At 35.2% G+C, this 17,648-nt stretch overlaps 1 protein-coding gene across 3 annotated transcripts in view; it reads right to left on the reverse strand.

The window, feature by feature from the left end:
- Window positions 1-17,648, reverse strand: part of LOC136825450 (basic salivary proline-rich protein 1-like) — a 423,968-nt gene that overhangs the window by 309,237 nt on the left and 97,083 nt on the right. For 2 of the 3 annotated variants that reach the window (XM_067081920.1, XM_067081921.1), the window contains exons 4-5: window positions 4,297-4,326; window positions 1,068-1,172 (exon numbers count right to left, since the gene is read on the reverse strand). In XM_067081920.1, coding sequence (XP_066938021.1) covers window positions 1,068-1,172; window positions 4,297-4,326 — 135 coding nt within the window. The remainder of the gene's footprint in view (window positions 1-1,067; window positions 1,173-4,296; window positions 4,327-17,648) is intronic. The other variant, XM_067081922.1, reaches the window with a different exon arrangement.

The following is a 17,648-nucleotide window of genomic DNA, read 5'->3' on the forward strand; positions in this document are numbered from 1 at the left end:
AAAACATATCCTTAGAGAATAAAAACCTTATGAAAATCATGCAAACTCCATCATAATATATATGTGAGAAAATGAAGAATATCTCATTAAAACGTTAAAAACCTTATTATTAGGCAACTGTCAATCAACCCAACTTGAATATGTTCGTAGAAGGTTCAACTTGACATTTGTGTCTAAATTCTTCCATGACTGTGATTCAGAACATAATTGTCGATAACAACAACAATATTGAACAATGTTTTCCTATCATGATGCCTAATAATAAAAAGGTGAAGTATAAAACAAATTACAATCTGCCTTTTCAATAATAAATTTACTAAGTTCGAGGAAGTGGTACAGGGTATAAAGAACTTAGATCTTGAACCTTCACAAAATGGAGATGAGAGTGAATTTATATATTTTAGAAATTGTATGCTAGTTTACTAACCAAACATTACTGAAGCACATAAACAGTAAAGAACCACTCTAACCGTAGGTAGAGACGGTTTAATAATGAAAATATCATACTTATGAGGAGGAGGAGGAAAAGTACCCCTCCTTTCTATCATAATTAAGTTAAAAATATTTAGAAGTACGAAATTCAAGACTTGAATTGTCCACCTCTTTACAAGCCAAGATAGGTGACAAATTGAAGTGAATATAGAATTTAGGCCAAAGGCCAAGCACTGGGACCTATTAAGTCATACAGTGCTGCAACGGAAATTGACGGTAAAAGGTTAACATGAGGAAAACTTCGCAGTTGCACTATGAATCAATTGTTAGGAGAGAGTCGATAGTAAGATGGAAGAAAGAGAATATGAAAGGAGGTACAGTAAAAGGAACGAAAGGAGTTGCAGCTAGGGGCCGAAGGCACGCTGCAAAGAACCTTACGTAATGCCTACAGTGCACCGCGTGAGGTGCACTGACGGCACTACCCCCCCTACGGGGAGGTGATGAATCATGCAACTCTTCAGCATAAAATAAAAAAAATCGGAAATTAAACGACTGATTCTTAATGCGTATCCGAGAGTTAGCAAACACTCGCATTTACCTAAAACCAGATAAAATTAAAAGGTGAAAACTCTTACCTTATATCTGGCGAGCGACGGGTGGATCTTGAGAAGCCTCAGGATTTCGTTGAAGTCACTCTTCGCTGCCGCCACGATCCACTCTTGCCCCTCGGGGCCGTACTGCTGCAAAATGGGGGTAAACGGCACCGTCAGCAGTGACACATAAATATCGTAACCTTGGTAAATGCTGAGATGGAAATCAATGAAAATTGGGAACACTGTCTAGATAATCTACAGTATATAGGTAAGCAGAGAAAGGTGGATAGAAATCAAGGAAAATATGGGGAACACTATCCAAATAATCTATATAGGTAAGTTGAGAAAGATAGATGAAAATCAAGGAGAAAATGGGGAACACTATCCAAATAATCTATATAGGTAAACAGAGAAAGGTGGATGGAGATCCAAGCAAAAATGGGGAGCAGTGTCTAGATAATCTACTTAGGTAAGAACAGAAAGGTGGATGGAAGTCAAGGAAAAAATTGGGAGTGATATCTGGATAATCTATATCGGTAAGTAGAGAAAGGTGGGTGGAAACCAAGGATAAAATGGGGAACACCAACCAAATAATCTATATACGTAGGCAGAGAAAGGTCGATGGAAATCCAGGAAAAAATGGGGAACATTGTCTACATAATCTATGGAGGTAAGTAGAGTAAGGTGGATGGAAATCTAGGAAAAAATGGGGAACACTATCCAAATAATCTATATAGGTAAGTAGAGAAAATTGGATGGAAATCCAGGAAAAAATGGGGAACATTGTCTACATAATCTATGGAGGTAAGTAGAGTATGGTGGATGGAAATCTAGGAAAAAATGTGGAACACTATCCAAATAATCTATATAGGTAAGTAGAGAAAATTGGATGGAAATCCAGGAAAAAATGGGGAACACTGTCTGGATAATCTGTATAGGTAAGTAGAGAAAGATGGATGGAAATCTAGGAAAAAATGGGGAACATTATCCAAATAATCTATATAAGTAAGTAGAGAAAGGTCCATGGAAATCCAGGAAAAAATGGGGAACACTGTCTGGATAATCCATATAGGTAAGTAGAGAAAGGTGTGTGGAAATCTAGGAAAAAATGGGCAACATTATCCATATAATCTATATAAGTAAGCAGAGAATGGTCGATGGAAATCCAGGAAAAAATGGGGAACATTGTCTGGATAATCTATATAGGTAAGCTGAGAAAGGTGGGTGGAAATCTAGGAAAAAATGGGGAACACTATCCATATAATCTATATAAGTAAGCAGAGAATGGTCGATGGAAATCCCAGAAAAAATGGGGAACATTGTCTGGATAATCTATATAGGTAAGTAGAGAAAGGTGCGTGGAAATCTAGGCAAAAATGGGGAACACTATCCAAATAATCTATATAAGTAAGTAGAGAAAGGTCGATGGAAATCCAGGAAAAAATGGGGAACACTGTCTGGATAATCCATGTAAGTAAAGAAAGGTGTGTGGAAATCTAGGAAAAAATGGGCAACATTATCCAAATAATATATATAAGTAAGCAGAGAAAGGTCGATGGAAATCCAGGAAAAAATGGGGAACATTGTCTACATAATCCATATAAGTAAGTAGAGAAAGGTGTGTGGAAATCTAGGAAAAAATGGAACACTATCCAAAAAATCTTTATAAGTAAGTAGAGAAAGGTTGATGGAAATCCCAGAAAAAATGGGGAACATTGTCTGGATAATCTATATAGGTAAGAGGAGAAAGGTGGGTGGAAATCTAGGAAAAAATGGGGAACACTATCCATATAATCTATATAAGTAAGCAGAGAAAGATCGAAGGAAATCCAGGAAAAAATGGGGAACATTGTCTGGATAATCTATATAGGTAAGTAGAGAAAGGTGTGTGGAAATCTAGGCAAAAATGGGGAACACTATCCAAATAATATATATAAGTAAGTAGAGAAAGGTCGATGGAAATTCAGGAAAAAATGGGGAACACTGTCTGGATAAGCCATTTAAGTAAGTAGAGAAAGGTGTGTGGAAATTTAGGAAAAAATGGGCAACACTATCCAAATAATCTATAAAAATAAGTAGAGAAAGGTCGATGGAAATCCAGGAAAAAATGGGGAACACTGTCTGGATAATCCATATAGGCAAGTAGAGAAAGGTGTGTGGAAATCTAGGAAAAAATGGGGAACACTATTCAAATAATCTATATAAGTAAGTAAAGAAAGGTCGATGGAAATCCCAGAAAAAATGGGGAACATTGTCTGGATAATCTATATAGGTAAGAGGAGAAAGGTGGGTGGAAATCTAGGAAAAAATGGGGAACACTATTCAAATAATCTAAATAAGTAAGCAGAGAAAGATCGATGGAAATCCCAGAAAAAAAATGGGGAACACTGTCTAGATAATCTATATAGGCAACCAGAGAAAGGTGGGTGGAAAAAAAGGAAAAAATTGGAAAATAGTAAAACAAAACAAAAAAAACTGTCCTGATACCGAAAGAGATTACAAGAGTTTACAATAGAAAATGGAAATTATATCGAAGTAAAAAAATAAAAACTTTATATCTGTACAGAATTAAAAGAATGAATAAAAGTGTTTCAAATACGACTACAGGAAGTCTATGTAATGAGCGAGATATCAGATTTGAAGAGAGGGAAAAACAGGAACTATATTCAAATTTAAAAAACGTTCTTGATAAGCAGAAATAACAATATGAGAAATAAGAACAAGTTTGTGAATGAAATAAAATGGTTTTGTCAAAATGAAAAAAAAAACTGATATTGAAAAAGATAATCCTGATACAGACATCACGCCGGAGAATAATAAAAATACGGATTGATATATAAATTTAAGAGAGAATGGAGTGTTTTAAAAACACTAAAGTGTTGCATAAGTGAGGCATAACAAACAACAAACGCACAAATACTTTAAAGACAAAATCGTTAGTTAAAACCCAAAAGAATACTTCTCTCAACATCTATCACCCAAAATAACATAGCAAATATGAAATCAGTATTGAAAGTTGTGCTTTGGGTATATGTGTATATATATATATATATATATATATATATATATATATATATATATATATATATATATATATATATATATATATATAAATTATATACTGTATGTATGTATACGCACATATATGTGTGTATACATACATATACATATATGTATGCATATGCATATACAATATACATATATATATATTATATTTATATATATTATATACAAGTATAACAAACATGAGAGAAACTTGATAAAAACATACCGAGTGTATGGAGGAGGAATCATCGTCATCCTGTAATAAAAAAGAAAAATACCATTGGATAAATAATTTCAATAATAAAGAATGGAAATATTTGAAAATTTTACATTTGCTGCCGTAACATAACCAAACCATCACTGAAAAATTAATAAGTAAATTAATGCAGAATGACAAGTTAAAAACCTTGGACTTTATGGAAAGTTTAGAGCCAACTTGATTACTTTCTGGTTGTATATGCAAAACAGAATACGGTTTTTTAATCAGTGCCAAGCACCCTATTTAAGATACTAAGACTTTTCTTTCCCTAAATATCGATATCTAAATTCCTAGCAGCAACCTTAGAAGGCTGTTAAAGACAACAGTGAAAATTATTTTTAAAATAAAGTGGAATTATAATAAAGCAATCTCAGTTATAATTTTTGAGACACAATATGCCCTGCCTTCGGGCAAATATTTCCGTTTACATAAAAAAAACTAATCAACCACATTTTGTTACAATATCTTTAAAAAAATTAGCTCCATACAATAAATAAATAAATAACACGATATCCATAAAAATGCTTGAGCTTCCAAGCATCTATATCAAGGAAGCTGGATAGGGAAGCAAAAGACAGGCTAACATCAAGAACTAAAAGAAAGTTATGCTAAAGAATGTGACCATCTAATATTCGCACAATAGAAGATGCGACCTGCCACGAAAAATCTTGCAATGGAACAGTTCAGTTACATTCCCGGACTTAATCCGATTACAAAAACCACTCAAAAATAGACGGCTCTTGGTGCTTGCACGTCTGTTCGAAATCTAAACAAACAGATTTGAGTCCAAAAGATATTCCCGGGCCAAAGCACATTGTTTGTGACTCAGACGCAGTTATATATCTGGCAAAATTTAAGGTTCATTTTATATATCCTTTGAAAAGGTTCATTATATAAAGCGCTTATTCTAAAAGTTATTTTCAAAAACTCTTGAGCGGGGCATGAAGGAAAGAAGCTGTTCGTCTTCAACGTAACACCGAGTTTTAAACTCTCTTCTACTAAAAATATGATAATAAGATAAAAGAAAAAGAACAAGACAAGATGGGAATAATTCTATGCTCAGAAAGATTTTGTCTTTCCGAGGAGGGAAAACAGCAACATCCCAGGTAGCTTACATCTGATAAGGGCAAAATACACAATTCCAGAATTTTATATAATAATGGCATATCCTCTGCCTTCGTCTTTTTATTGCATTTTATTCCATGGCTTCCTCCTTTCTTGCCAATTTATTCACTCAAGAAAAAAACATTCCTTCCAGAGTATTCACGGAATCCTCGAGCTGTATTATAATGCACAATAAAATTTAGGCCAAAGGCCAAGTGCTGGGACCTATGAGGTCATTCATCGGTGACAGGGAAATTGAGAATAAAAAAGTTTTGATTAAGAATAAAAAGGTTTTAAAGGTGTAACAGGAGGAGACCTTCGAAGTTGCACCATGAAACAATTGTTAGGAAAGGATGGAGAGCAAGAATGGAAGAAAGAGAATATGAACGAATCCTAAAGCCGATAAATATTCAGTTCTAGCAAGGTTCTGGTTGTGCAAGCGAGTCAGGATCCTCAGATCAACAAGCAAAATTACTTTCATTTCAAGAAATACTCTTCTGGTATTTCCTGTTACCTCTCCATTGTGAAGAAACCGTATGCAACTACATAATTATATAAAAGGGTGTCTGAATACCACCCACTAAATACCAAATAATCGTCACTATTTCAGCATTTCCTTTTGCTCGTCTCGACTTCAAAGGGACTGCATCATAAGACGTGAAAAATGGAGAGGCCTAGTTTAGGAAAGTATAGGTATACAGAAAAAAAACCAAATAAGGCTTTAAAATTATTAATGTTTAAACTGTTCCCTCACTCCATGGAATGTATGAACTGCAATACCGTTCTGGCTTAATATAAACAACAGCAAACAAGTTGTTTGGATGGCTGTCAACAAAAACTGAACTTTTATTTTTAAACATAAATTCTCCTAACACAAGCACTAATCATTTACGCTGAATTTACCCACTCCTGATACACAAGAACGATTGGTAATTTCCGCTTTTTCTGATGAACTTGAACTTCCTAAAAAAAATGTCAATGATGTTAAACCCCCTTCAGTGTATAGTTTTATAAGATTTAATCTTATCCGCTACTGCAATAAAGATTTACAAAGAGCTAAGATACACTGGAAAGACAAAATATTTAAATATCATACAAATAGTTTTTATACAGCTTCTGCCTTGAATGGGCAAATTTATATTGATTCTGACACTTCTTGAGACACCGTTTTTTAAAATCCGAAAATCATCTCACATACATTAACAATTATGTTAATCTATAACATTCAGTTAAAATAACACTAAGACTACTGAAAGTCGTTTCAACTGCTTTAGTTTTTAGAAACCTATTATACTCCAAATTTTACCTTGATCTTCAACAACACACAAGGATATGACCTCAGATAATGAAATGATATTCATCTCTCTTGAAACTATCCAGCGTTTCTATACTATTATCAACCACACTTTCCATTATAAGGGTACTTAGCCGTTAAATAGTTGGCCCTTCAGAAGTTCAAACTGGGTGCAAATGCTTTTCGCTGAGCAGGCTCACATGAATCTCATTTATTTGTTTTATCATGTTTGTTTCCCACTGGTATTTTCCTTATACAGTTTACTGTTAGTTCTCTACTTCTGTGTTTCTTTTTCAGTAATAGGCTGTGTTCCTTACAGGGGTCTTTTGGGGTTATAGTATTCTGTTTTTGCATCTATAGCTGCTGTCGCTTGACGAATAAAAATAATTTTAAACGAATAATTTTAGGTTCCGGATGACTTACTAAATTGTAGTAAAAAATTATTATTATTATTATTATTATTATTATTATTATTTATTACAAAAACTGAAAGCAAACCAACATCTGTCACATATACTTATGACAAACAAAGCCAAATCCAAGCTCTGCCAGAACCACGGAAATTTTGAGACAGAAAAGCACTGTAAACAGGAAGCTGCCAGACGTCACAGAGATACGGGAAATGAAAACTCGGCAAAGCAGATTCCACAGCGACACGAAAGGAAGACTCGGTGCTGATGTCGGCGGTACGTGATACCAGCACCGCACCCCTGTCTAACAAGTACAGCATAACACCCAGCCATAATTCACCACACTACCCCGTTTTGCATAACGCCTTTATTCCCAGCCGACGACCCCTCCCCCTAAACACACCCTACAATACTTAGAGAGTCCTACCTTTTCCCCAGCACTGCCCTCTAAATGCCTATTCAAATGAGAACCATCCAAGTCAATTTATTCACATTTATATTCGTAATCACTGCACACATTGCTATCTAGGCATCTGTTTAAATACTGACTATCCACAAGAATGTATTCAGACAATTTCTATAATAATGTACTCAGACAATTTCAGACAATTGCTCTAAAATGTATTCAAATTTATCTACACATTTCCTCTAAAATTTTATCCAGATGCTGTTAGTACAATATATTCACTCGTAAAGTAGTAATTAAGGCATACAGTACTTCCTAGAAGCCTATTCGAACAAGCAGCAGCTAAAAAACATAAATTCTGGAGCAATCTATAATAATAAAATCCGAGTGGATCTTTCTTGTGCGGGGTAGGTAGGGGATCGGGGGTAGGAGAGACATGACACATCCACCCTCCTCTTGCAAACCTGTTCATCCGCCCCGGGTGGGAGCGGGGTAGGTAGGGGATGGGGATGTATGGGAGACATGATACATCCACCCTTCTCCTGCAAACCTGTTTGTCTGCCCGGGTGCGGGCGGGGTAGATAGGGGATCGGGAGGGTAGGGGAGACATGACGGGCAGCGCTGGGTTCTAGCGCAGCGTAGCGCGTGCCATCAAGCTCGTTTATAATAATTACCAATTCTGTCTCTAAAATCCTATTCAAATGAGAGTACGAAGATGTGTACCGTATATGTAATCACACCAAGCCCCCAAAACGCCTATTCAAATGCAGACCAGCTGACAGCATTAAATCAGCCTTGTATCTGCAACTCCAAATTTGAACTCTTAGACCCCATTCAAATGCAAACCATCTAGCAGAATTCAATTAGCTTCACATTCGTTGTCACTTAATTTTTCAATTTCTGAGGGCATGCTTAACATGCCCCATTTACCTTGGTGAGAGGAAAATCAAAATTTTAATAAGTACACAGCTATAACTTCAATCATTTAAAGTCGTAAGAGAGCAGTCCGGACGCCAAATAAAAACAAATAGATGTTTTATTGCGTCTTTGAGTGATTTAATATGCATCAACCCAGAAGTTCAAGCGAAGATGAAATGCATTACAGTACTACACTAATACTAGTCTCATTGCGTTTTAATACATTTTTATTTATTAATTTAATTTATTTTTTCTTTTTTAATAAGTGGGATCTCTTCTTTCTGTAGTTCCCTTTACCTCCTCTTACTTCCTCCTAATGAAATTTGGAAGCTTGAATTCCGAATCAATGGCCCCTGTGGGCTTCTTCTATATGAATAGGTTTCATCTTCTGAATAATAATAATAATAATAATAATAATAATAATAATAATAATAATAATAATAATAATAATAATAATAGCTATAGCTCAGGTGGGATGGGTAAATAGCCAGCTGTCTAGCAAACTGTAAGGAAGTGCAATTCTAGACGTATGGGATGGAAACGCACTGAAAAGTAGACGTAATAAATAGCTACAGGAGAGGGGCAAACCCACTTGCAATTTTTTCCACTGTGCCTTATCGTACGTTTCAATAAAAAATTAAAGTTTGTTTATAAAAAACACTAGGAGTTTTAAAATGTCTCTCGTACAATCAGGAGAGAATCTGTCACATATTCAGTTTAGTCAATGGAAAGCTTATGATACTTCAAAAGAGAATAAAAGGCATGACTGACACAGACAAATAAATATATATCTGTATATATATATATCTATATATATATTATATATAAATATATATATATATATATATATATATATATATATATATATATATATATATATATATAGATATCAATCAATATTAATCATTTTCTTCTGATCTGTCTAATATACTTAAAAAATCTGAGTTCGCAAGCAAACTTTGACAGCAAGAAACTGAAAACAAGAGACCTACTTGTAAATAACACCAGGTCTACTACTCAGGAGAGAGAGAGAGAGAGAGAGAGAGAGAGAGAGAGAGAGAGAGAGAGAGAGAGAGAGAGAGAGAGAGAGAGAGCAGTCTATCAAAAAAGCTCGACTCTACAGAGTTCATGTTCTCAGCATATTACATGCCAGAGAAGAGGCAAGACCACTGTTGGGCAGCCTTGGGATACAAGTGGCGCAAGTACTGTAGCAACAGTGCAGCTGAACACCAGAGAAAACACTGCATTGGGAAAAGGCAGAGAATGTCTACATCGATGACGAAGCTAGATGAAATCACAGAGGCCTAGAAATGATTTGATGTTGCACCACTAAGGCTACTACTGGTGACCCTCACACGAAAGAAACTAATACAACAAAACTTACTTTTCTAAGGGCTAAAATTTCAAGCAGCTATATAAAATTATCGTAAATAAATACTGCCGGAGCTAGGGTTGTTACTGAGAGAAAAGCAAAACACTTCAGATGCTAAAGATTAAAACTTTTCTCTCTAATTTGGAACGTTTTCTAAATAAAAAAAAATCCCATACTGAGAAATTTACTTTGTCCTGAACCAAAAACAACTGGCAGAACAGCTGTTGGAAAGCAACGTAAAAAAAAAAAAAAAGTTTAGTTGGTAATGTACTGCCTAAAGCAGTGGTTTTCAACCTTTTTGTGCCCATGGCCCATATTTGGCATCCCTAAATACTCATGACCCACTTTTACCTTTTCATTTATGAGAATTGTGTAAATCATGCATTGTAATCAAAACTCAAATTACACTTTTTCACTTATGAAATTACGCACTGGCCTGCATTTACAGTAAGTTTTGTGCATTTTAATCAAAACTCAAATTACACTTTTTCATTTATGAAAGAAACCACTGGCCTGCATTTACTGTAAATGATTTTTTATTTTTTAAATACTATTTTGAAGATGTCCGTGGTATGGCGCGGCTCCCCCGTCCCTCAGAACTGAACTGGCCTAAGGCCACATCTATGTAAATCACCATTACTACGGATACTCACACCTCTGGACGATAAAGCCGTGATGAATACTGGCAACCATCTACTGGATGTTAGAAGAAAAACTCATACGGATTTCTGTTATGAGGTTGAGTGCAGATTGGGAGCACGAAGCTTCCTGAACTGATGAACGAAGTCCGAGGGTCAAACCCCCTGACTAGGTAAGGGTACTTGTTTATGTTAGGGTAGGTTTATATCGATAACAACTGATACAATTCGTTTACTCTCGGCCCATTTCTCCCAAAACTTTATCATCCTAAGAGGAGGACCATATGAACGGTACTACCATATTTCTTAGGATTAAGTTCACTCATTCTTGCAATATCAGGCTAGCATGCGTGTCAGCACTCTGACACAAGCGAAAACGTAATATCCTTTTCAAATCCGCTAAAAGACGTAATAAAAACGTTAAAAAGGAGTCATAAACGTAGAGTATGGGGAAAAAGGTAAGGCTTATGCAAAATGGCACAAAATTCTGCTCATGTCCCATGAGTGTTGTGACATTTGCTAATGTAAGCAAGCACTCAGAGTTCAGAGGAAAAGGTTAATTCTTTCATTAAGTTAAGTGTGTGTGTTACAAGGAAAAGAGGGGAAATGAGAAATAAACTTAAGGACAGTTAAGTATGAGGAGAATAAGTTCATGCTGAGGGAGGAGATAGCTAAAAAGAAAAAAAAATGCCGGTGCATTTATTTTGACTGGGATGGGCAACTTTCCCTAGCAGACATGCCTGATTAAAGAAACCATGATTACGTACGTAATTCAGTGTCACATATAATATTCTTTGATAAACTGGGCGCTGCAACGAGAAGGACAAGAGACGTTAGAGGACTTAAGAAGTTAGAATATAGTATCAAAGTTTTCAAATGGAATGTAATACCAACTAACAGAAAATATTGACATAGCATGCTGTATACACCCATTTCTTGCTCTAGAAAAGTAGGCAAGTAGGTCTCTCTCTCTCTCTCTCTCTCTCTCTCTCTCTCTCTCTCCAAACGTGGGTCGGACGATGGTACATTTGCCCGTCGGCCTTCGTGTGAAAAACACACCAGAAAAACTTTTTCATATTAAATCTCATTACGTGATTCGGATGATTTAGGTAGGGTCACGGCAGATTCATTCGCCGTTAAAACAACCAAATAATTTTTGGTCGAAAGGACATAATTCTGAATTTTCCTCCATCTACGGAAGAAGGTAAAAAAGCTGGGGTCAATTTTAGGAGACAAAATATTCAGGAATTTTTACGTGTACTGGGAACTTTGAGCCAAAACTGCAAATTCAAAAAACAAGCGTTCTTGCCGCGAGGTTTCTACAGTTCCAGTGGAAGACGTGAACTTCAAGTTAAAATAACACTGGGAGAGAAGTGTGATTGCGCAATCTAGAACTTACAAAAACTGGTTCTTATTTTAAGGAAAAATATAATGCAACATTTTATGGAGTCACAATATTAACCAGTGACTGAAACTTTACTAACGACAAAATATATATTACGAGCAGTAAAACAATTACATTCTGACTTAAGTTTACAAAAAGAATTAAAATCACCACAGCCTATACCATGTCCTAATACTTGCTGGTCAAACTACACTATTCATGTGTTACTGAAAACATTACCGATAAAAAAATTCTTATTCAGAATCAGTATTTACTTATTCAATATCACTTTTGTCCAGTCAAATGAGTCTGATGGTCTCCATTAACTGAAAAAATCACTAGTATTTATAAAAAAAAACACTCCATTTATAAAAAGAAAAAACGTACACATTTTTTCCCCAGACGCTACGCTATGAGTTCTGGTATGGTAAAGTATCTAAAACAAAGAGCGACGAATACTGTATTTGTCACTATGAATTTCAGAAAACTACCCAGCTTATTTAAGGTTGCTAGTGTAACGCTCTTCTTCAGCCCGGTTGCAATCCACCACAGTCCACTAATGATCAGTAACATAATTAAAAGTCAAATGATGCAAATAATGGGATTTACGGGAACATTCAGTCCTGTTCACTCGTTAACTGAACGCGGTAAGTCTAACATAAATACATGTGTAATATTCATAAACAGGCGTGTTTATTTACGTGTCGTACAAGGTAAGAATTCTGGAGCCAACTGTACACGGATGAGACGTATATGATAGCACTTTTATACAAACCGTGAACGAGAAAGCTGATATTAACTTAGCACTTGGGCATAAACACTTAATAGCCTATTTTAATGTGAACTAAATCACTCGCTCTTCAGTCGAGATTGCCTTGTGTTCTCTGATCGTGAGAAAAAGAGCGCACGCATGTTGTGAACAGAATACTTGTAGCTATGACTATCCACAGAACAAGTAACCGGTGTAATTGACTGATTGGTTTATGGCTACTAAAAATGGCGTCACCACATCCAGGTTAGTGACTAATGTAAAGGAGGAGCGACATACACCAAAATACAAAATATGACGAGAGAGAGAGAGAGAGAGAGAGAGAGAGAGAGAGAGAGAGAGAGAGAGAGAGAGAGGGGGGGCAAACAGCAGCAGCAAAAAAGAGAGAGAGAGGGCAAATAGCAGCAGCAAAAAATTGAGAGAGAGAGAGAGAGAGAGAGAGAGAGAGAGAGAGAGAGAGAGAGAGAGAGAGTAGGGCTAATGAAGGAGAAGGAAGTAGTAGAAGTAGCAGTAGTAGTGGTAGTGGTAGTAGTAGCCATCCTGAGAGCCTGAGGTGTCCCAGGGGATGAGAGGCGACACCTCAATCTATTTTAGTGGGCCGATTGATGAACCAGACACGGCCTTTATCAAGCTTAAGCACCCGCAGTGATGAAGCCAATGAGATAGGATGCAATCGCCTCTCTCATTATTCTCCTTCGTTCCCTCGCTCGCTCCCATTTCTGCCCTGCCACCTGAAACTATACCCGCCTCTCTCTCTCTCTCTCTCTCTCTCTCTCTCTCTCTATTCATGCTACAGATATCAATATCTTTACACGACATATAATATGACAGTAATTGCATGGCAAAACTTCTTAAGTTTGTCATTCATTTGCTGTCATATCTGTCCGTCTCTCTGTCTGTCTGTATCTATATTCCAAGTACATATAAACACAATCATACAAATATATATATACTCGTACAATCACACAACAACACATACAGATAGCTACTGAACGCTGAATCAACATTCTCTCTCTCTCTCTCTCTCTCTCTCTCTCTCTCTCTCTCTCTCTCTCTCTCTCTCTCTGTGCGTTTTTATTTTTTAACGTTTTTATTTTTTAAATCTCTTTTTTATTACTACATCCGGGAATCAGATCCACGAAAAATATTTCTCACTCCAATAATTTCCTTGTTGGGAATAATGAAGTCCCTTGTCGAACGATATCTAAACACCGGTAAACTGCATATACTTTTCTTTACACAGTGATAATTTCCTAGCTAATATTTTTTCCTAATGTCTTACCACAGGACAAACAAGTACCCTATATTGACACCATATAAGCAAAGTTTCCTGGTCAAAATGTCGAAAAATATCTTCGTGGAAAATATTAAGTGTAAAAAAATAAAATGCGTACGGGTATTTTCACTGAACACAATAATTGCGGCCTGTGTTCTCCACTATAATAATTAATTAAAACAGTAATTAAAATACACCGAAAAGTATGCACAGCTGTTCTATAACGGTCATTTACATACTAGTGAATACCGTAGAGCAAGCTCAATCTCTCTCTCTCTCTCTCTCTCTCTCTCTCTCTCTCTCTCTCTCTCTCTCTCTCTCTCTCTCTCTCCAGACATATAAAATATAATCATGCCCACATTATGGAAAACAATTATATAAAATAATATATATATATATATATATATATATATATATATATATATATATATATATATATATATATATATATATATATATATATATATATATATATATATATATAAATATATATATATATATATATATATATATATATATATATATATATATATATATTTACAAGACTCCCTTTCCTTCTGAGAGGATGGAACCCAGTTTCTGTAAAGATGAGATGTTCAGCCACATACCGTTTTCTTGACCCCAGCTGACATAGGTATCTATTCATAGCTGGGTCAACCTAATGGGCGGTAGTCTTGAACTGTAACAGGGACCTCGAATTCCGGACACTGATTAGATCTTTTGGAAGGGAATGAAAAGGAAGGTGGGGGATAGGTTTTCCCTTTACAAAATCTTCAACTTGAGAAGCAACTCTTTACCCTTTCTATCTTATTTTCCCAAGAGCAAAAGCCAAAGAGACTGCAAATCTAATGTCCTTCCTAAACTTGTTTAAAAAAATTATTAAAACCGAGGTAGCTCACTCCGTCTTTTTTTTTTTCAGGAAAAATCAGAGAAAGGAGGAGACTTCCAGAGTTTGGCAATTGAAAGATAGAAACAGCACAGCAACCAAACCGTTAAAAGAAGGGAGTAAAGAGACAGGGGCCTAACCCCAGAGGAAGCGACAGACCGGATCAGATAAGGAATGGATCCCAATAAAAAAAAAAAAATTGAATAAAAGCTGAAAAAGAAAACTAAGGTATAATTAGGCAGCCCAAGAGAAGGAATGCAGCCCATATTAAAAATATATATATATATAACTACATTATTTTCATCGGCCGGTTCAATCTTACGGTCGACTGAATAAACAATACAGAAGTAAAATAAATGACTAATCCTGCACTAACAAAGGAAAAGAAAACTAGTTCATCTTTACAGTTCTCATAAAAAGAACTATAACAAAAAGGCGTAAAAATAAAGCTAAATAAACAGATATGTGCTTCCCCAGGCAAAGCTTTAATCTGCAGGGTTTGGCAAACTCGTAAAAGGCAAATCAAATCATGCCTACAAGTTATCAGACGACCAACTCTCTTATTAGTGATGCAATTTTCGAGGAACCACCTGTCACTGGTCAATCAGGGTTACGCGACATTACAAATAGTGACTTGCAAATACCTAGTTTGCATTGAGAAAATTGCTGCAAGGGCGTTCTTGTACTTGATAACATTAAAAAATTCGATGTTTTAGAACGCACACGATTATGAAATCCTGAATTCAATTACACGTTTCACTGCAAATACTTTGATTACGATAGCGGTCTACCCATCAGTATACACACACACACACACACACTTACATACAACCACACACACACACACATATATATATATATATATATATATATATATATATATATATATATATATATATATATATATATATATATATATATATATATATATATATATATATATATACATACATATACAGTATATATGTATATATACTGTATATGTGTGTATGTATGTATATATTATATACATATACTGTATGTACACATATATATCTGTATAGTAATTAACTACTCACGGCCTTATTACAATGTACACTGATTCATAAATTTCCTTTCGACCAATAAATGAAAGCAAGCAAGTGGGAAACCGCAATGAACAGTCATGTGGTTGAATGGAAAACAGTTAACTGTAATGTTTAAAGAACAGGACCCAGTGATCATTCAAGACCCAGTGATCATTCAAAATGTTCAGAGTTTTATGTAAAAATGGCGATACAAATCTTAAATCTTTAATATGACAGTGAATATTAAAAAAAATACAAGTCTCTACAAAGGAGTTGCTTACTCAACTTCTATATCCTGATTTTTCAGAAACACACACAAGACTATTAATGCAATTCAAGTTTAAAATATATTATTAAAATAATAAGTAAAAAATACGCCAAAGTTTCTTCGGCGCAATTGAGTTTTCTGTACAACGTATAATCAAGGCCACCGAAAATAAATCTATCTTTCGGTGGTCACGGTATCATGCTGCGGCCCATGAAACTTTAACCACGGCCCGGTGGTGGCCTATCCTATATCGTTGCCAGAAGCAAGATTATGGCTAATTTTAACCTTAAATAAAAAAAACTACTGAAGCTAGAGGGCTGCAATTTGATATGTTTGATGATTGGTGGGTGGATGATCAACATAGTAATTTCCAGCCCTCTAACCTCCGTAGTTTTTAAGATCTGAGGGCGGACAGAATAATATGCGGACGGACAGACAAAGCCGGCACAATAGTTTTCTTTTACAGAAAACTAAAAACTGCAAAAAAACAACAGAACCGTACATCTGGCAATTAACACTCTCACACGCAACCACATTGCCATAACATTTCATACAAAAGCAGGAGAGTCTCAAACTCACTCTGTTTAATATTTCTTAAAATAACCAGCACATTAAAAGAATCAAAATGAAAAGAGAGTTGTAAATATGTAGTGTATATTATTTGATTCACAGTAATGCAACTCTGGTTACAAGCTGGGGCAGGTGGCTTGAATTAATTTAACAAATTACATAAAATACCGACATCTTTTTTCCAGTGGTGTCTTTTATGTTATAACTAACCATGTGGCTTGGATTTGACTTTATTATTATTATTATTATTATTATTATTATTATTATTATTATTATTATTATTATTATTATTATGACAGTTTAAACAAATGACAAAGGAGTTTGTTCTTATGTATAAAACGACACATTAATTTACAACTAAATAATAATTATATTAATTGTATCATTATTATCGTTATAAAAATTATCACTGCTGACTTAATCCAGATTTAAGAATCCCACTGTCCTGGCCGTATGCAAACTAAACCTTATCTTTTAAATTACAGCCTAATGTATAAAAATCTAAATAACAAAGATCTTTCACTGGATTTAAAACTTAGCAACTGGCTCTACAAAACCTCGAACCAAACTGTGTTACAGGTGCAGGAATCTTTAGCAGCTTTTAGAACAGGCGATTTCTAACCAGTTTCTGTAGTTAGGTCTGGGTTAACACTGGGACAACATCGTTCCATTTCTGTTCCTTAAATTCTCAATTGTTACATTTCCAATCGGTGTGGTTGGCTGCTAAAAATAGGTAAAGAGCTGGGCGTTACAGTGACTTTTTTTTCGATTTTCGGTTCCAAAATATATTTGACCTACTAACTTGAAAATTTCATTTAACTGGAAATTTCATTTCAATCAAAATCATTGTAAAAAGTATGTACTTTGCATAATTTCACATGTGCATAATAGCTGCAGTTTCTTGAATAAAAATTGTACTTAAGCTGATTACACTTCTCACCTTTTATAAAAAAATTCGTTGATTTCGTTAAATATATC

This window comes from Macrobrachium rosenbergii, chromosome 37 (assembly GCF_040412425.1).
Source record: "Macrobrachium rosenbergii isolate ZJJX-2024 chromosome 37, ASM4041242v1, whole genome shotgun sequence".
Lineage (NCBI taxonomy): Eukaryota > Metazoa > Arthropoda > Malacostraca > Decapoda > Palaemonidae > Macrobrachium > Macrobrachium rosenbergii.